The 20,989-nt window shown below is 38.2% G+C and overlaps 1 protein-coding gene across 1 annotated transcript in view; it reads right to left on the bottom strand.

The window, feature by feature from the left end:
- The window catches only part of ATRNL1 (attractin like 1), a 788,116-nt gene that overhangs the window by 481,209 nt on the left and 285,918 nt on the right, over positions 1–20,989 (bottom strand). The window contains exon 25 of the mRNA XM_056120591.1: positions 4,846–4,907. Coding sequence (XP_055976566.1) covers positions 4,846–4,907 — 62 coding nt within the window. The remainder of the gene's footprint in view (positions 1–4,845; positions 4,908–20,989) is intronic.

Raw genomic sequence — 20,989 nt, 5'->3', positions numbered from 1 at the left:
GAGTGCAGAGCCAGGAGTTACCCCCTGTGCATCGCCGGGTGTAACCCAAAAAGCAAAATAAAAAAAAAGAGAGATGCGAAGTTACACCCAAAAGACATAGTCTTGGAAATCAATAGTACCTCAATAAAAATTTAATGAAATAACTTCTTTGAGTTGTTCCAATCATTTACAATATGAAACCGCAGACTCCAACAACAACATCAAACTTGGAGAAGTTAAGGCAACTTACATAAATGGCAAGGAAAGCGAAGAGCAGGGCCAGGATCGGTCTATAAGTGATCTCCCTTGTCCTGACCTAATTATGTTTCTCTCCAGACTAGGCCCAGTATGGAAGTAAAACACTGACGCAGAGTTTGTGAACTGGCCTCCCCACAGAACCGCACTAAACTGAAAAGCTGACACATTCACCTTTGCTCTCCCAGTAGTGAGGTAGCAATAGCAATAGCGGCTGGCACCGATGAGAAATGCTGGCCCTGATCAGAGAGGGCCGCACAAACCCAAGCTGGGGGGAATTTCCTGCAGAAGGACCCTTGTTCATTCTTGGTGGAAGGGCAAACTGGCTTAGCCTGAATGGAAAACCAGTATAGACGCATCTTGGAGATTTAAAAGTAGATCGACCAAAAGATCTAGCAATTCCACGCCCAGGCATCTCTTCTAACAACACAAAGATGAATTTGAAAAATATATGTAGATATGTCCACCTAAATTCACTATAGAGCTATTGGCAATTGCCAAGTTCCGGAAACAACCCAGATGCCCAACAGGAAATGAAATTGGTGCAGGAAGGGCTGGAGAGAGAGAGAGTACAAAGTTTAAGGCACTTGCCTGGCAGGGAGCTCTGGTCACTGCAACCTGGGTTCAAATCCTCGAATGTAACATACAGTTCCCACAGCCCTGCCAGGAGTGATCCCTGGGCAGAGAGCCAGAAGCAGATGCTTTTGAAGACCACTGGGTGTGACCAAAAAAAAGAGAGAAGAGAAAAGGAGAGGAGAAGAGGTGAGGAGGAGAGGGCAGGGGAGGGGAAGGAGAGGAGGGGAGGAGAAGGGAAGGGAAGGGAAGGGAAGGGAAGGGAAGGGAAGGGAAGGGAAGGGAAGGGAAGGGAAGGGAAGGGAAGGGAAGGGAAGGGAAGGGAAGGGAAGGGAAGGGAAAGGAAAGGAAAGAAAATGAAAGAAAAGGAAAGAAAAAGAAAGAAATGAAGAGAAAAGAAAAGAAAAGAAGAAAAGAAGAAAGAAAAGAAAAGAAAAGAAAAGAAAAGAAAAGAAAAGAAAAGAAAAGAAAAGAAAAGAGAGATGTCTTTCACTACAACATCTATGGAACTAGAGAGGATGGTGTTACATAAAATAGTCAGAAGAGGGGCTGGAGCAATAGTACAGTGGGTAGGGCATTTGCCTTGCATGCGACTGATCTGGGTTCAATCCCTGGAATTCCACATGGTCCCCCACGCACCGCCAGGACTAATTCCTGAGTGCAAAGCCAGGAATGACCCCTGAGCATTGCTGGGTGAGACCCAAAAAGCAAAAAGAAAAAAAATAGAAGAAAGACTAATATCAGATGATTTCAGTCAGATAAAGGAACTAAAGGAACAAAGCAAGGGGATGCCCAAAGGAAAGAAAGTAAAGAAACCCTTTAGATTCTCCTGAGAGAGCTGGCTGCCGAGGAACAGGCTGTCCCCGTGGGAAGGGTCCTGTCGACAGGGGTGGGCATAAGCACTTCAGTGGCGGCCTTGCTGTGGAAAGACTGTAACACCTAAAACACTGACATCTATACATATTTTTTAAATCATAACTACCCCAGTAAATAAAAGAATAAATAAAATCAAGAAAGAAGAAAACAGCAATAGCAGTAATAGTGGCATGAATAAGTGACATCCATAAAAGCTGATCTATTTAAAGCCCCACTTGAAAATTTATCAGCAGTGCTATTTAAAAAGAAAACAAACAGTAACTTAAAAATATTCTGCACACGATTTGTCTTAACAAGGAAACAATTTAAAACTATTTCATTTACATTTCACTACCGGGATAAATTTAAATGACAAAAACCCACAGAATAAATTTTATTACACTAAATGATCAGAATATTTTATTTCACTTGGTTCACTTTGTCCACAATGACAACATAATAAATGGGATCATCTCTAAGACATGAAGCACATTAGCACCAGCTTTCTTTCACTTCCTGAAAGAGGTACTAAACTTAAATATGCAAATTCCAAACCTTTAAAGAAAAAAAACTAAACATTTAAATAATTTACATAACATTCGGTTTTGTGAATTTTCACACAGAACTAAATTTTTTCGAATATTTCACCCACATTGTTCTGCCTCAACAATATTTCATCTTGATCCATTAAATAATGCTCACTTGATTTAACTCACACTTTCCCAAAGCATTCTATAACCTGATTCAGATCTTGAAATTGACTTATAATCGTAAGTACAAAAATGTAAAATGTTAAATACACTGATGACATTTTCTCAAATTTCAAGTTCTTAACTCATTTTACTTTGTTAGTGTGGAGGGTTGGGCCACACCCAGCAGTGCTCAGGGTTTACTTCCAGTGCTGGTTCACTCGAGAATTACTCCTGGCAGTGCTTGGGACCCATATACCGTGTGGGGACTGTTCTTGTGTCAGCCACATGCCAGGGAAACACCTTAACCTGAGGACTATTTCTCCGGCCCTCTCAAATTTTATTTTTAAGGGAAAACTTAAAGTATGAATAAAATTTGCATGCATTAGTGTTAAAGATTTGTATAGCATTAAATCCTGTGAATTACCACTCCTTTTTTTTGTTTTGTTTTTGTTTTTGTTTTTGTTTTTGTTTTATTAGTGAAACACCATAAGGTACAGTTGTAGACTTACAAGTTGTTGTGCTTGGGTTTCAGTTATACAATGATCGAGTACCCATCCCACCACCAGTGCCCATTCTCCACCCCCACCAATCCCAGTATCCCTCCCACCCCCCCATCCCCCATCCCACTCTGCCTCTGTGGCAGGGCACTCCCTTTTGTTCTATCTCTCCTTTTGGGTGCTGTGGTCTGCAGAAGAGACATTGGGTGGCAATCATGTTCGGTCCATAGACTACTTTCAGCAGGCATCTCCCATCGTGGGCAGATCTTCCCAGCACCCTTTATTTGGTGCTCCCTTCTCTATCTGAGCTGCCTTTACCCTTAGAGTATGCGGCTGGCCTCTAAGCCATGGAGTGAACAACCTGTGAATTACCACTCTTTTAAAGACATAGATAAATAGGACTCTGTGCAGAGCAAAGTGATCAACATGGCCAAGATTTTGAAAAGAGAGTAGATAAAAATATACGTTGAAGAAAAGAAGGTAGAAGCAGAAGTGCTATTGTTGGATATGAGAGATTAGACTTCTTCAGTACAGACTCCGTAAATAAATTAAAATAAATGCAACAGGGAGACAGATTTCCATTCAATTACGAAGAACAATTAGTTACTTGAAGATAAAAACTACTATCTCTGGGAGATGGTGTGTTTCCCGTCATTAAAGGCATTGAAGCATAAGCAAGATGAAGGGTTGGACAAATTGCGTCCACAGGCAGAAGCCAGCCCACCAGCTGTTTTGATCATAAAGGTTTATTGGAACATAGCCTCCCCCATTTGTTTCCATCTTGACCGTGGCTGCTTGAGCAACACAGCAGCTGAGTGGAGCAGATGCAATAGTGACTGGTAGTGCACAAATTCAGAAATACTCACAGTTTGGCCCTTTACAAAAAATGCCTGCTAACCCCCGTGGAGAACATATTAGGAATGCAATTGTCTACATGCGTGCACATGGTAGCCAATAAGGATTATGTTGGTGTTTAAGAAAATGCCTTGTATATCATCTGTAAGGACTGGATGGTACAAGTTCTTACAGGACAAGAAGGCAGGAGAGTCAACTAAGAAAGTAGAGGTCAAAATTTATAAGGCACTGTTTTAAAGCACTGTGCTAGGAGTGAGGCTACAACAGTCAGAAAGAGGAGACACATTTGCCTCATTTCCACAAAGACACCAACAGATAAGTAGAAGCTTCACACGATGTGATCATGTCAAAAGAAACAAAATCCCTTTCAATCCAAATATGAAATGCCATAGTACAGTTACTCAGTTTCCCTCTTCTCCTAAAGATTACTAATATCCCAAGGATATGAAAAGAGATATATCCCATGAAGAAATTTCACATTTTGAGAAAAACTATAAACTCGACCTCTTTGAGAAAGACAGATTGTAAGTCATCAAAATAAAAATTCAAGAAAAAAAATAACGGCTATGTTAAGTCAATCACAGAAAACAAAATATATATAGAATTTCCCTAAACTACAGAAGCCCATTTCATCAACTTATACTTAATGTTATGAATAACTAAGATTCTAGGAAATAATGTTCTATTCTATACCATATTCCAGGTAGTAAGTTCCTTAAGAATGGAACATATGCATATTTTAACACTCTATACAGATTTTAATAACATTGCTGTGTACTTATGATAATTACTTGAAAAATAATTGAATTAATTTAATGCTAGATGTGCAGAACCAATATGGTGATTTCACTATGCAACTATTCATCTCATTAACTAAAGCTGCCTTTAATTCCTTATGTAATAGTAGAATACGGAGTCATCATCTTTTTTTTTTTTTTTCACGAAATCCACTCAATAATAGTGAACTAATACTGCACAGGTCTATTTCAAGGATACTTCCTCTGCTCTGAAACTTAGATGTAAATGTGAGCATATCAAGCTATTCAAGGCGCACTAGAGAAATAATAAAAATTACTTCCTGGAAAGAATATACATGCAATATAGGTCTAATAGATTCATAGTCAGGAAAAGCAAATTACCTGAAGAAGGTGACAAAAAACTGCACAAGATCCATAATTGTATTGTGTTGGGAGAATGCAATCTGAAAAATCAAAGAGAAAGTTTTAAACATACTGAGTCTGTTCTTCGCTAACGCCTGTGGTGATGTAAAGGCATTTGTAATTTTTCATCATCTAGACATTTGGATCATCATATAATTTACCATATATGCTGAAAGGAAAACCTTATCTAACACAATATCCTCAGCTGCCAGTCATGACCTCTGCATAGCTATAAAATAAAATAGTTTGAAAAAACTTTTATAAAATGAAGGATTAAAGATAAGATGGGGAGGCTGGTTGGGGCCTTGGGACACTGCTTGAAGAAAATGTACACACTGTGGTGTTAGAACGATGTATGCATAAAAGGTATAATCAACAGTAATTTAAATCATAGTATTTCAACAAAATGCTGAAGAATAAAAGTGATTTCAATAAAGAATGTACAATAAGAGTTTCATATAAGACCTTATTACATAATAAATGTATCTATCTAAAAATGAAAGTATTGTTTATCTAATAATGATCATATCTGAGTTAAAGAAATCTATCCCCATCAAATTCTAACTCTATTGAGGAAACTGAAGATATCTGTTTTTCTCTATAGTCTTCTTTAGGAAAATTGCATGCCTATAAATTACTATAAACTACTCAAAGAATAGAATGTCATCTAATTTTAGAACTTCGTGTGGATAAGAAATTAATTTTGAGAGGTGAAACTTCAATAAACTTGTCAAAATTGTTCTCTATTTCTATGAGGCTTACTGATTCATACCATGGTAACTTTACCATGAACAAAGTAAACAGTGTATTAGTAATGAGGCATCAGAATAGAGAATATTTTGATTTGAGATCCAACACTCCATTTACTAGATGAATTTAATTGGTGAAACATTAATTTATTAGTGCCTCAGTTGTCCCATATTTGGATACTAAATAACAAAAGCACTTAGCTCATAGTGCTAGGTAAAAGGATAACTGAATTAACAGGAATAACATTTCTGCCACAATATATGGCATTTGCTCGAGGCCCTCGAGCAGGCCCAGTAACGTCTCCATTGGAGACTTTGTTGTTACTGTGTCTGGCAAATCGAATACTCTCGGTAGCTTGCCGGGCTCTCCGAGAGGGGCGGAGGAATCGAACTCGGGTCGGCCATGTTGGCCGCTTGTAAGACAAACGCCCTACCCGCTGTGCTAAATGTATATTATATCATAATAACATGATGATCAACTTTTTTTTCAGAGAGCTAAAGCTAAACCATTAAGGAACTGAACTCCTTTTAAAAATAATCTGTTATACAAACCTTTCAGAACATGTAATAGAATTTATACTTCTAGTGAAAAATGGATGAAGAGGAATAATATTTCTCTTTGATCTTAAACAACTAGAAAAAACAAACAAAATACACAAAACAATCATTTTTAGGACTTTGGCCAAACAAAAGCAAGGGAAAGATATAATCCGCGTATGAAGGGAATCTAAGATGAGCTTCTCAGTTATTCCTGTTTCAATGCAAGGAAATGGCAACACAAAAGGCATTCTAAAATAAGATATATGAGCATTTCTTATATAAAGAACTACATCCATAGGAGGCCATTTAAATTTGTGACATATGTGCTTAAGTATAGTAATAATAATATCCAAACTGCTTCTAAGAATATGAAGTACAAAGCACTTATAAAGAAACCAAGGAAAATAATTGCTATAAGATATTTGTTATAGTTAAAATTGTCTTAAAAGATTTTAGCATTTGGGTCAGAGTGATAGGACAGTGGGTAGGGTGCTTGCCTTGCACACAGCCAACCCATGTTCCATCCTGGGCATCCCACATGGTCCTCCGAGTGCACAAGGAGTGATCCCTGAGCACAGAGGCAAGAGTCAGTGCTGAGCACTCTGGGTGTGGCCCAAGTCTCTCTCCCCACCTCCCCCAAAAGAAAGCCATTTTTTAAATTGAATTACCGTGAGATACACAATTACAAAGCTGTTCATGGCTGGGTTTCAGTCATACAATGTTCCAATACCCATCCCTCCACCAGTGTACATTTCCCACCATCAACAACCCCAGTTTCCCTCTTGCCACCCCACCCTCACCACAGCCTACCTTTATGGTAGGCACTTTTCCTTTTTTTCTCTCTCTCTTCCTTTGAGTATTATGGTTTTCAATTAAGGTATTGAGAGGCTGTCATGTTTGTTCCTTTACCTACTTTCAGCATGTAGTTCTTATCCAGAGTGATCATTTTGAACTATCATTGTCATATTTGAGTTTCCCTCCCCGCACCGAGCAGAGTTCTGGCAGTCAAAGACCTCCAGAACCAGTCACAACCATGCTGAGACCACTCTCCACATGCATGAAGGTATCGGCAGAGGAACAAAGACATGCGTGTCCTGGGGCTGAGATCTCCAAGCCTGTTCGGATTGGGGCTGAGCATCCTCCACCCAGATCCTCCATCTTCCAGTAGGCAGGGGTCACAACCACCAACTGACCCCCTGGCGCCGTGTAATTCCTTCAATGGCCAAGACCCAGAAACTACAAAACCCAGTTCCCAGAAGCGACATCTTATTATCTCATTCTTACTTTGGAAAACCTGGCAGGCTACCGAATGCAACTTGCCCACACGGCAGAGTCTGGCAAACTCCCTGTGGCGTACCCAATATGCCAAATACCCATAACAATAATGGGTCTCATTCTCCTAACCCTGAAAGAACCTTGAATTTGGCACTTTTTAAAATCTCAGGGCTAGGACAAAGGAGACATTACTGGGGCCTGCTCAAGGCAATCGACGAACAACAGGATGATCGTGATCGTGATTGTGATTGTCATGGTGGTCCCTTCTCTATCTCAAGTGTCATCTCCCTGCAGCACTTGAGGCAGCCTTCCAATGGTGAACCAATATTCCTGCCCTTGTTACTAATATCTTTGGATATTTGTCTCATATGATGTTTAAAGAGCATCTTTAAATGGAAAATATGTAAATATTCTCCTCAGGTGGTTGACAAAAAAGAATGCATTAGAAATGGAGCTACCAAACCATTTTTTCCAATGGTAAATTATCTTCCTCAGAATATTAATTCTGGTTACAGAAATTAAAAACTGACTCATTTCCAGGGAAAGAATTTCAGCGAAGGCTCACAAAAAGTAGCAACAGGATATGAAATAGGAAATGAATAAGATAAATACGAAAAGCACAAAAGTCAAGAAATAGGATAAAGGCATATAAGTAATTCCACAAAACAGTGAGCAACCAAAACCTATGTTGAGGCACAGATTTCCATAGTGATATCAACAGGTGTAATTCAGCTTTGTTATTTTAGAAAATCATCCAATTCAATGATACATTTATATCTAAAATACATCGATGTGGTAGCACTTCGCAGAAAGACTAAGAAAACACTAATATCAGTGTGGTGAAAGTAGACTATGGACCAAATATGATGGCCACTTATGACCTGTATTGCAAATCATAATACCCAAAAGAAGAGAGAATAAAAAGGAATGAGCTTGCCACAGAGGTGTGTGTGTCGGTGGGTGGGGGGAAGGGGATTGGGGGCATGGCAGGAGGGGTACTGGGAACATTGGTGGTAGAGAATAGGCACTGGTGGAGGGATGGGTACTCGATGATTGTATGATTGAAACATAATCATGACAGTTTGTAAGTCTGTAACTGTATCTCACGGTGATTCATTAAAAAATAAATATATAAAGATTGCAACCTTGGAGCTGGAGAAGTAAAAAAAAAAAAAGAAAAAGAAAAGAAACACTAATATCAGCAGAACATTTCTCTTATGGAGTGCCATTTTATCTAACCACCAAAATTTTTCACTGTGCATCTGCTACATTCTGAGCACCAAATCAGGTCCTTGATTACAAGGGAAGTTCTTGGTAGTAGTGATGAAATGGGACAAAATGACAATAAATTATCATTCACTGTATCACTGCCATCCGTTGTTCATCGATTTACTCGAGTGGCACCAGTTAACGTCTTCATTCATCCCAGCCCTGAGATTTTAGCAGCCTCTCCTTACTCATCTTTCCCAATGCTGCTGTATTGGAGGCTCTTTGAGGGTTAGGGGAATGAGACCTGTTATTATTACTGCTTTTTGGCATGTTGAGTACACCACGGGTATCATGCCAGGCTCTGCCATGTAGGTGGGATATACTTTAAAAAATAATCCAACATAATTGAATTGATTCAGAGGTGTCAGTCTCTTTACAAATCGCCTACAAGCCATTCTTTATGGTTCAGGGATATCTTTCCAACATTACAATTCATCTGCGATGCTTGGTTTAGAGAATGGAGGTACTAAGCAGCTCAGAGCTCTTCACTCAACTGTGTGCAGTGCATAAAACTAGTGTTCCACTTTCTGACACTCAACTCTAATTAATAGCCAGAAATCACATATTTTTGAAGTCACTTGAAATGACTTTTATGGTTTTTAAATGATAGCTTTTGGTTTTTACAATTATTTTATTATTTCTATTTCCTCCTTTCTCTAAAGATCCTATTATGTCACTGTGGGATAGCCCCAAAATACTGCACTGAAGTGAAAAAGTCAGGAAGATAATATATAATGAAGTAGTAAAATTGGTACGTGGTATTAAAGATACAATGCAAGGAACAAATAATTTTGGTTTGGTTCATAGACTGTTCATTACCTTAAAGATTTAATTATATATAGGGGTTATCTTAACTTTTTATTAAATTATCATAATAATAGTAAATTTTCCAGTATCAGAACTTGAGAATAATGGTTATGGTCATGCTGTTCACTGTACTAGTCCTGTGTCTAGAATAGAATCTGGTACATAATGCACAGGAAGCATTTAATAAATGTTGCTCTATAAATGAATACACTTAAGAGCAAAATCTAGCATGAGTCTGCTTTTAGGGCTTCATGTATCCTTATAAAAAACCATTACAGAAATACGTTAACAATAATTACATATTTGTTAATAACATGTTTTTCTGAGAAACATTTAAAAAGTGGTTGAATTTCATGAATAAACACATAAATGATAATCAACATCAAATAGCAAAATATTATCTTTCCTTATGTAGCTGATATTAATGAGTTTATAAACTATGAAACATGAAAATTAATGCACGGAAAATTTTATTTCAGGTCAGACAGACAGTACGAAGTTAACACACTTGCTTTGCACAAGTCCAACCCAAGATCAAACCCTGGCACCTCACCTGGTCCCCTGAGCATCACCAGATGTTTCCACCCAAAATCATACTCCCCACAAAAAATCCATAATCTGTTTTTTTTATTTTATTATTATTATAATTATTATTATTTTTCTTTGGGGGTCACACCCAGCAATGCTCAGGGGTTACTCCTGACTCTGTGCTTAGAAATTAGTACTGGCGGTGCTTGGGGGGCCTATGGGATGCCAGGGATTTAACCCAGATCGGCAACATACAAGGCAAATGCCCTACCCGCTGTACTATCACTCCAGCCCCATGTTTTATTCTTAATTAGGTAAAAATTATTAGCAATTTTAGTGCTTATGATTTTAGCTACAATATTTAACAATGTTAAAATAAGAACACTAGAACTCCAATATGTAGACTCACCACTCTTTCTAGATTTCAATTGTGAACATTTTTAATAATGTTGGTTTCAAGGAACTTCAAATGATGAATTAAAGTATACTAGTCTTAGAATTCACTAACTAAAAAAAAATGTTTTTAACTTATGAGATAACAAATGAGATCAGCTATGAGACTATTTACTTAACCAACCCGACAGAAAACAGTGAAACAAATCAATAACAACATCGTATACTTTTATTTTCAGCGGGAGTGTGTCTCCCAAGGTGATGCAGCATTTCTGACCTAAAAATCTGCAATTGTCTCATTAGGAAGATTTTCATTGGCTTCTGTCATGATGAGTAATGACCTTTACAGATCATCGGTACGTTCTATTTTGCTTCTGTGGTCTCTTGCGCGAAAAGTTTACTCAAGTCTTATTGAGTTTTTAATTCTTAGCCAGCATAGATGTGCAGTCCCCTCTTCCATTAAGGATTTTATTCAACTTACCCCAAAAAATTTGATCCAAATCAAGAGATAAATATTGGTAAAGTTTTAGAGTTAGAGACACATTAATTTCTCCCACAGTTAAAGTCCTCACAAATAATTAATAAAGCAGAATGCTATAAAACCAAAATGAGTTTTGTAGTTTCTTTGAAGTTGAAACTAAAATGACAATGATAAAATATTTTCCACTTGAGCTTAAATGCAAATTCAAATCAAATTTATAAATTCAGAGCGATAGCACAGCGGGTAGGGCATTCGCCTTACAAGCGGCCAACATGGCCAACCCGAGTTCGATTCCTCCGCCCCTCTCGGAGAGCCCGGCAAGCTACCGAGAGTATTCGATATGCCAGACACAGTAACAACAAAGACTCCAATGGAGACGTTACTGGGCCCGCTCGAGCAAATCGATGATCAACGGGAGGGCCTTTACCTTTACCTTTACCTTAATATAAAAAATATAAAATCTTATTTCAAATATACTGTGTTTTCATTTAACTAGAAATCAACAATTGGGATTTGACCACTTCATGAAGAAAAGTTTCAATTAGTTACATTTGGATTAAAAAAAAAAAAGGAGGTAAATGACTTGATAAGAGGCCCAAGAGTTGAATGGGAAAAAAAAGTTCTTGTTGTGAAAAACAAATTTTATGTGTATAAAAAATGTAAGCTTTCCATAAATAAAAATAACGTATTTGAGAAAGAAGGAAAATGAAAATAGAAAGAGGTGTGCTAGCATGATCCAACTCATTTAGCAAACACAAAGGAAAGCTAATTTTTTTCAAATTATTAGATTAATCCTTCCAAATAATAGTAGGAGCAGAGTTACAGAATGGAAGTGAGTAATCTCCTCATATCTCAAAGGCAATAGTAGAATAAAACCTATTTCTGGGAAAAAATATATGGAATATATTTTGTTCTGGCTAATTCTACATAAATTTACACAAATTACTCTAATAAATCTCTGAATTTTATTTATATATATATATTTAGTGTGTTTAAATCTTTTCATAGCACAGTGATGGGGCATTTGCCTTGTGCGCAGCCCACCTGGCGGAGCTGGGTTCAATTCCTCTGCCCCTCTCGTAGAGCCCAGCAAGCTACCGAGTGTATTTCACTGCACGGCAAAACCTAGCAAGCAACCCATGATGTATTGGATATGCCAAACACAGTAACAAGAAGTCTCACAATGGAGACGTTACTGGGCCCACTTGAGCAAATCGATGAACAATGGGAGGACTGTGCTACAGTGCTAAGTCTTTTCATAGCGAACAAATGAGTAATAGCACTCAGAACTTCAGCTTTAATGGAAAATGCAGAATGGTCCCCTTGTCTTCATGATCATTACTCTCTGCGCCCTCTGTAGCCAGCTGAGCTCTTTTTGAAACTGCATAAAGGGTCTATAGTCTCTCTTAACAATCCCTTATGCTCTTGCTTAAGTTTTCCTTCCCATCATTCTCAGCTAGAAACTCAACTTCCTTGACATCACACATATGAGACTTCACTGCTTCTCTCCATTCACATCAACCCTGAGTTTCCTCAGTAACAGAGGTTTCAAGTACTGGCCATACAGTTATATCTCTGGGTACCCCCCGTGCTAGCACAAAGTGGTTTCTCCCACATTAACCCCTTTTCCACTGGGCAACTCCTTCCAAAAGATTTCTGCCAGGCAGTTCTGGATCCTACATGGAAGCATTCCACTGTTCTCAACTTGTCTTCTATCAGAGTCTTCTCCCGCAGGGCTGCTAAATAGTGCTAACGTTTATACACTGCTTCCTGCTTATTGCTCAGGCACAATGCTAAGTGCTTTTCATCTACATATTTAATCCTTAGAATAATCCTATAAAATAGGATTTTATTTCATTAGATCCATCTTCTAGATGAGGAAATAAAGTTTATCGAGGCAAGAAGCAGTGGAGTAAAAAAGAAAACGAATGAAAGTTCTACTATTCATATGCCAATTTTATTTTTACAGATGCATTCCTTTTAAATTAGCAGCCAACAATCTGCATTTAAAACATACATAATTATGGCTAGAGAGACAGTATAGTTTGCCTTGCATGCACCTTACACAGATTCAATCCCCAGCATTCTATCCAATAGTCCCCTAAGCACAATCCAGGAGTGACTTCTGAGCACAGAGCCAGGAGTAAGCCCTGACCACAACCAAAGATGTAAAGTAAAGTAAAGACCCTCCCGTTGATCATCGATTTGCTCGAGCGGGCCCAGTAACGTCTCCATTGGAGACTTTGTTGTTACTGTGTTTGGCATATCGAATACGACACGGGTAGCTTTCCAGGCACTGCCGTGCGGGCAAGATACTCTCGGTAGCTTGCCGGGCTCTCCGAGAGGGGCGGAGGAATCGAACTCGGGTCGGCCATGTTGGCTGCATGCAAGGCAAACGCCCTACCGCTGTGCTATCGCTCCAGCCACACCAAAGATGAAAAAACAAAATAAATATAATATCTTGTTGAGGAAAATGGAAGCAAAATTCCAAAAAATAGGTCCCATAAAATGTAATGTTGTATGCTTTGAGAAGTATTTTGCCTTTACTATCCCTGCAAAGGATTCAGCACGATCGACCATATCCACATGATAAGCAAGCTTATTGAGGTTTCTCGGGAGTTCAAGATGCCGCTCTGTCATCTTTAATTAATTATTAAATAATTCATGTTCATTGATTTAAAGAAGGCCTTTGATTCTGTTAAGACGGAAGCAGTCATCGAAGCCCTAGCCAATCAGGGCATTCAAACTCAATACATCAGGATCCTCCATGAGCTGTACTACGATTTACTACCAGGATCTCACCATTGTACAATGAAGGGATCATCGATGTCAAGAGAAGGGTCTGGCAGGGTGATACCATTTCCCCGAAACTCTTCAGTGCCACCCTCAAGAACATCATGCGACAACTGGAATGGGAAGGAATGGGAGTGAAGATAGACAGTCGGCAACGACACCACCGCTTTGCTGATGATATCGTTCTAATAACACCAAACATTAGTCAAGCGACACAAATGCTGGCCGACTTCGACCGTGAGTGTGGAAAGGTCAGACTCTAGCTGAATCTCACGAAGACAATGTTTATGAGAAACAGTCTCATTCCTGATTTTCTATTCACCATCAATGGAATGACCATCTCCGAATGCAACAGTTATGTGTACCTAGGTCGAGAAGGCAACATGACGAAAGACCTGGCACCTGAGTTGTGCAAGAGGAAGAGAACAGCTTGGAATGCCTTCAAGAGCATCAAAGAAATAGCTAAGAGGACAAAGAACCTCTGGCTCTGGGCACATCTCTTCGATTCCACTGTTCTTCCTGCATTAACATATGCCACAGAGACCTGGGGCCTATGAAAACAGGATGAGAACTCTATCCGGGTCTCCCAAAGATGAATCGAAAGAGCTATGCTTGGAGTATCACACTTCACTCAAGTAAGAGAACAAATCCGGAGTTCCGACCTCCATCCATGATCAAGAATCAGGGATGCTGTCTTGTTTGCCAAGGTATCGAAAATCAGATGGGCTGGACACATAATGTGATTTGGAGATGATCTCTGGACCAGCGCTATTAATGACTGGATTCCATGGGACGTCAAAAGACTGCGTGGCCGCCCACCTACCAGATGCTCAGACTTCTTCATCAAGACCCTGCATGATCAGTTTGAGGCTCTTCATGTTCCTAGAACAGACACCATTGGACTACACTAGCACGCGACAGGGACGAATGGAGACGTTATTGGTACCCGCTTGAGCAAATCGAAGATTTACGGGAAGACAAGTGATCAAGTGATCCCTGCTTTATTAAATCTAGCCTAATGAAGCAGAATGTCGTAAGTGAGGTCCTTCTCAGAGGTGTTTATAAACTCCACAACTAAGTCTCTTAAATCGTTCTGAGGTTTTTGCCCCTCTACTCACTGATATTCTTTCTTTTATTTACAGTTTTATTTATAGTTTATTTCCGTTATTATTTTCCTATGGCAACTTACATAACATGCAGGATGCAGTGATGGCACCATTTCTGCTGTAGATACACAAAGTTACCTGCACCTTCACCTCCACTAAAGTGCCCAAAATGCTCCACCACAATCTATGGGTCTCTGTTAGTCTACCACCTCCTTCTTTCCCTCTCCACACTGTTTGGTGACCCCAGTTCTACAATCAAAAGTCAAGGGTTTTTGCAATCATACAATATAATCTATTCTTCTGCTATGTTTCCCTACATACCATATATATCAAAACAATGCATAATGTAAAATACATAACATAGAAAATGATTAAAAAAATATAAAACTAAAGTACTGGAGTAACTTTATAATAAAAAAATCAAGTTGTTTGAAATAGTATAAAATACAATTAGAAAATATGAGAAATATGAGACGTCATTGAAAAGAAATACTTTTTCCAAATTTTAATTTTAAAGCACCATGAATTTCAAAGTTATTCATAGTTGAATGTTTCATGTAAAATGTTTCAGAACCAATCCCACCACCAATGTCAACTTCCCTCCACCAGTGTTCCAAGTTTCTGTCTCCCAACTCCCAATCCCAGGCTGCCATCTTGACAGACCTCTTTTATAATTGGTTATTAAACTTTGGGTCTCATGATTTCAGTGTTGCTAACTCTGTGGTTTGGGTATTTAGTTCTATTGCTAAAGGAAATTATTTTTAAGCTTTGCAAAGTCTTACAGCTCTAGTTGTTAACAGGCCCTTTATCCCAAGGAACATCAACTAGGAAAAAAATAATGGGCCTGGGAGATGAAAAACTTAAAAAGATCAACTATCCAAATTGTACATTTTAACGGTATATAACGTTTAATATTATATTTTACTATTAAATAATCTCTATTGTGAATAATTGGCAACTAGAAGAACGGTAGGGTTTCATGTTTACCGTGTTCCAACAACACCCCCCCCACCAGTGTATCCTCAAACACTACTGTCCCAGTTTTCTACCCCACACCTGGCCCTCATCCTTTCTACCCCTCTGCCATGGTGAGCTCAGTTCTACAGACCAATTCTCACAGTCTGTTGCATTTGTGGATTTGTTAATTCTGTGAAAACATTTATACCCCACGAATGAGAGAGATCATTCTGTACCTGTCCCTGTCCTCCTGGCTATCTTCACTCAGCCAAACTCTCTAGGTCTACCCAAACAGCAAATAAAAAATAAAATAAAATGAAATAAAAAGGTTATGATTTCACTTTTTCTTATATCTGAATAGTGTACCATTGTACAGGTATCATACTTTCTTTATCCAAGCATCTGCTCTTAGATAAGTGGGCTGTTTCCAGACTCTAGCTAGTGCAGACAATGCAGCAATAATCACAAAAAAACACACATCTTTTCTCCTTTTTCTGAAAAGAGATTTGGGGCCCTTGGGTTAGATGCTAAGAAGCATGTATTTGTGGGAAAATATTTGCCCAGCTCTCTTCTGACAAAAGGTTAACAGTGTTAGCATGAATAAGGGAAAAAAGGAACTCTCAACTGGATTCAACTGGTTCAACCATTTTGTAAAACGGAATGGATGCTTCTTAAAACACCCAACATCTAACTCTACAAGACGCATTTACCAACTCCATGTGTGTTCTTAAACTAAACTGTTTCTTTTATATTTAGTATACTTTATATTAAAGTATATATTTAGTATACTTTAGAATATGCAGAGTCTGGCAAGCTCCTTGTGGTGTATTTGATATGCCAAAACCCCGTAACAATGATGGGTCTCATTCCCCTGACCCTGAAAGAGCCTCCAAGAGCACTGCTAAAATCTCAGAGCTAGGACAAATGGAGACACTCACTACTGGTGCCTGCTCAGGAAATCGATGAACAATGGGATAACATTGAGTGACAGTGATATTTAGTTTACAGTTTACAGTGTGATGTGCTTGGGGATATTGTAGTTTTTTAGAGCAATTTGTCTACTCTACATTTTGGAGAATTCAATTCATTAACTGACATGCAATAACATGATATATCAATTTTGTTACTTTCTGTGTTTTGAAGACCATTAGACTTTATTTTATATTTTCTTTGAATTTTTTTTCAGCAATGATTCCTTTCATCTCTTTGGCATATGCAGTATGGATTTTTCTTTGAAGTAACTATAGATTATATTAAATGTTATAGTTATAAAACTCAAGTGCAAATAAAATCTATATATTTTGCCATAGACTATTTTGTATTTTATGTTAAGTCTCCATTAACAAATAATTAGTGGTAATTATTTCTAATAAATCTGCATGTGAGACAGTTATCATTGGTTTATGTATCTGTTATAATATTAGACTATTCTGAATTTGATCAGATAGCTAACTTTTAAAAAAATGGTTTCATATTTTCAAATATTACTAAGTGGTTCTCTTCCATTTCATCCTGAAGAAGTTATTTAGCTTTAATTTCTCAAGATCAACTTAGCAATAACAAACTCCTTTGACTTTTATTTGAGAATGTTTTGACAATTTTCAGACAAGATCAAGCATGTTCAGGGTAGTATGGCCAAAGACAATTTTGATAATTTTCAGAAAGTGTAGTCTGACAGCTATATTCACTGTTCATACTATTTGTTTTCTTTCAACAATGTGAATGCATAGTCATTTTCTTCTTTTTCCACAAGGTATCTTCTGAAATTTTTGCTGATAGTCTTAATGGAAGTTACCATGCATAATAAGTGTTATTAAGGAACTGGACTCTGGACTCCACGTCAGGCTTTGGGTGGGTAAGAGCCCTCCCCACCCCAAGGGACCCAGCCCTGGCAGCCATCTTCCACTGCCCAACCACCACCATGCTCCAGGTCGCTTTTGGGACCATGCAGCCACTTTGCAGCCATGAGACACTTTATAAGACAATTCCTACCCATTTTCCATGGTTACTACACCATATCTGATGGGGTTCAGATAGTAGTCAACAAATCATAGAGAGAAATATATAAATATGTGCCTCTCGGAGAGCCCAGCAAGCTACCAAGAGTATTCCGCGCACAAGGGAGCCTGGCAAGCTCCCTATGATATGCCAAATACAGTAACAACAACAGGTCTCATTCCCCTGACCCTGAAAGAGCCTCCAATCATTGGGAAAAGATGAGTAAGAAGAGGCTGCTAAAATCTCAGGGCTGGGAGGAATAGAGATGCTACTGGCACCCACTCAAGTAAATCAACAATCAACAAGATGACAGTGATACAGTGAAGGAACTGATAAAATTGATTATTAATAATTTCCATTACCACTCTTTAAATGAAAGTCAACCCCAATTTAGTAACAAGAATTGAAAAAAGAGAAAAATATAATAAATTATTTAAGTATATAGAAGACAAAAGCAATTAATAATCATGAGATCTTTGAATAAATTTGAAAAAAGTATGTGAGGCCATCTGTAGTAGCATATCTATATTATCACCTTTACTTAAGACACAGAGAGGAATTTCCTTTTTGTTTTAATATGGCTCCATCAGTAAAGGTAAAGGTAGAGCAAATCGACGATCAACGGGAGGCTCCATCAGTAATTTAGCATATTAACATCTTATTTTGTGCTCAAATGATTTGTCTTCCATGCTCAAAACGTGATACACTTAAGGTAAAAATGTATGGACATCAGAATTAGGATCCAGTTTGCTATCTACTTTTTCTGTATAACAATTTAACCGTTGATCATAAGGGGTTACACCGACTTTACAATGGAAATTAGAATTGCAAATTGAAGAATGATTCCTAGCACAATTTTCATAAAACAAAATCAAATCTAAATTATGACATCAGTTTGCAGATTCACTTAATACTGAATTACCAAATCCCATTTACTCAGAAACAGGTAATTTAGATTCAATCTAATTTAATTTAATTTAAGCAGTGATGTATAAGTGTTGATGAGCAGCACTATTGAAGAATACAAAATACTTCAGCCCATGCACTCTTTTAGATTGTCAAGTTGTAAGCTTGGCAATTATACTATCAATATTTTTTCTCTTTCTAATTGCCAATATTCCATTGTATTAATAGCACTAACAGTCAAAGGAAAATGTGTTACCAAAATAAAATTTCACTTTAGAAACTAATGCAAATCAACTATGTGCAATAATTCACAGCATTCCAAAAGGAAATATTATTTTCCTGTTTAATTACTAGATCATTAGCATATTTACCAAATAAAATTGCTATGTGTCTCAGGGTCACAATTACAATTTTTAAGGCTACTTTATTTCTAAAATGGTTGGTTATCTAAACATTAAATACTCTGCCAAAAACAGTGAAAAATTTTTATTTAAAATTAGAGTAATTTACTCAGGACTACTACCACACACAAGGTCCAGTAATAATGACTGATTATCTCTCCTTTTCTTTTATTTATTTTTATTTATCAATATAGCCTCCTAAAAATACTGCTCATTACATTTATTTCTAAAGTACAAAATACCTATTTGGCTCTAAGCTTCTGATCAGGTAATGCATAGAGTCATAGCAGAGGTCAATGGTGGTTATCAAATATAAGATTGTTTGTTTGTTTATTTTTGTTTGGGGGCCATACCTGATGGTGCTCAGGGTTGACTCCTGACTGTGTGCTCAGGGATCACTCCTGGCAGGCTCAGGGAACCATATGGTAAGTAGGGGACTGAACCTGAGTCAGCTGCATGCAAGGCAAATGCCTTACCTGCTGTATTATCACTCTGGCCCTGTAGCACAATTTTTCTGAGAAAGAAAAGAAAGGAAAATTATAGTGGAAAAAAAGATTAGAAAAACAGGAAAGGTCACCTGCTTCATTATGAAAGTATAAGAAGGCTTAAAATGAATGTATGAGAAGGCTTGGGGGCAGCACAAAGGTGGGCAGTCATGTTTTGCATGCACAAGGCCCCAAATTCAATCCCTGCCACAACACAGTTCCCCAAGCACTTCTGTGTGTATCCCTAATGTCCCCCAAGTGCCATAATACCTTGTCACTGGACTACTGAGTCCAATACCTCCAGGTCAAGTACTGTCATGAGTTGTATCCCTCAAAGCAAAAGCAGCTATGTGAAAATGACCATTCTGTGTGTGTTAGAAGAGAAAAGGAGAGATAATCAAGAATTGTGCCAGATCACTCCCCGTGGACAGTTTCAACAAGCCACCACTGCATTTGAGAAGGTGATTTCGGCATGCCCAGTTTTCAATACTGGAAAATGAATCTGAGAGGATGAGGACACGTTGAAATGATCATGCAGGTAAGAGTAGGGATGCTGACTTGAATGGGCTTCCAAGTAAGTAAGTAAGTAAAGGCCCTCCCATTGATCATCGATTTGCTCGAGCAGGCCCAGTAACGTCTCCATTGGAGACTTTGTTGTTACTGTGTCTGGCATATTGAATACTCTTGGTAGCTTGCCGGGCTCTCCAAGAGGGGCGGAGGAATCAAACTCGGGTCGGCTATGTTGGCTGCGTGCAAGGCAGACGCCCTACCCGCTGTGCTATCGCTCCAGCCCAAGTCTAAGTTTTACTAAAAAGAAATGCTCATTACTGTTGGAAGGAATGTAAATTAATCCCGATCCTGGAAAAAAGTATGAAGATTGCTCAAAAAATTAAAAAGTGTACTAAATGTGATCTAGCAATTTCCATCTCCAAGTATCTATTATATATCCAAAAAACACAAAAGATATATGTATATATATACACACACAGATGTGTACATATGTTTATATATTCACACACAAACCTACACCTAAAGTCCTTGCATCACTATTTACAATATCCAAGATCTGGAAATAACTCTGGTGCTCAAAGATGCTAGATAAAGATTTATTAGATACATACTCTGGGATACTACTCCACTACTGCAAAAGATGCCTCTTGCTACAACCCGGATAAAACTGACGGGATCATGAAAAGCAAAACAATTACAGAGAAAGGCATTTATGGATTACTACACACCTATGTCGTAAGTTAAGAGAGAAAGCAATGAAATAGACAATGTTCAGTTAAAACAATCTTTTGTACTTGACTACAGAAACGAGGTTTCCAAAAGAGGGAGGGCAGAGAAGTGGGCAGAAAGGATCCATGAACTGAGCGGGAAGCACACGGGTGTTTTAGTACTGAGCATATTTAGATATATCGCTAGAACACAGATA

Source organism: Sorex fumeus, unplaced genomic scaffold, assembly GCF_029834395.1.
Source record: "Sorex fumeus unplaced genomic scaffold, SorFum_2.1 ptg000043l, whole genome shotgun sequence".
NCBI classification, from domain to species: Eukaryota; Metazoa; Chordata; class Mammalia; order Eulipotyphla; family Soricidae; genus Sorex; species Sorex fumeus.
This window is presented reverse-complemented; position numbering and strand designations above follow the sequence as displayed.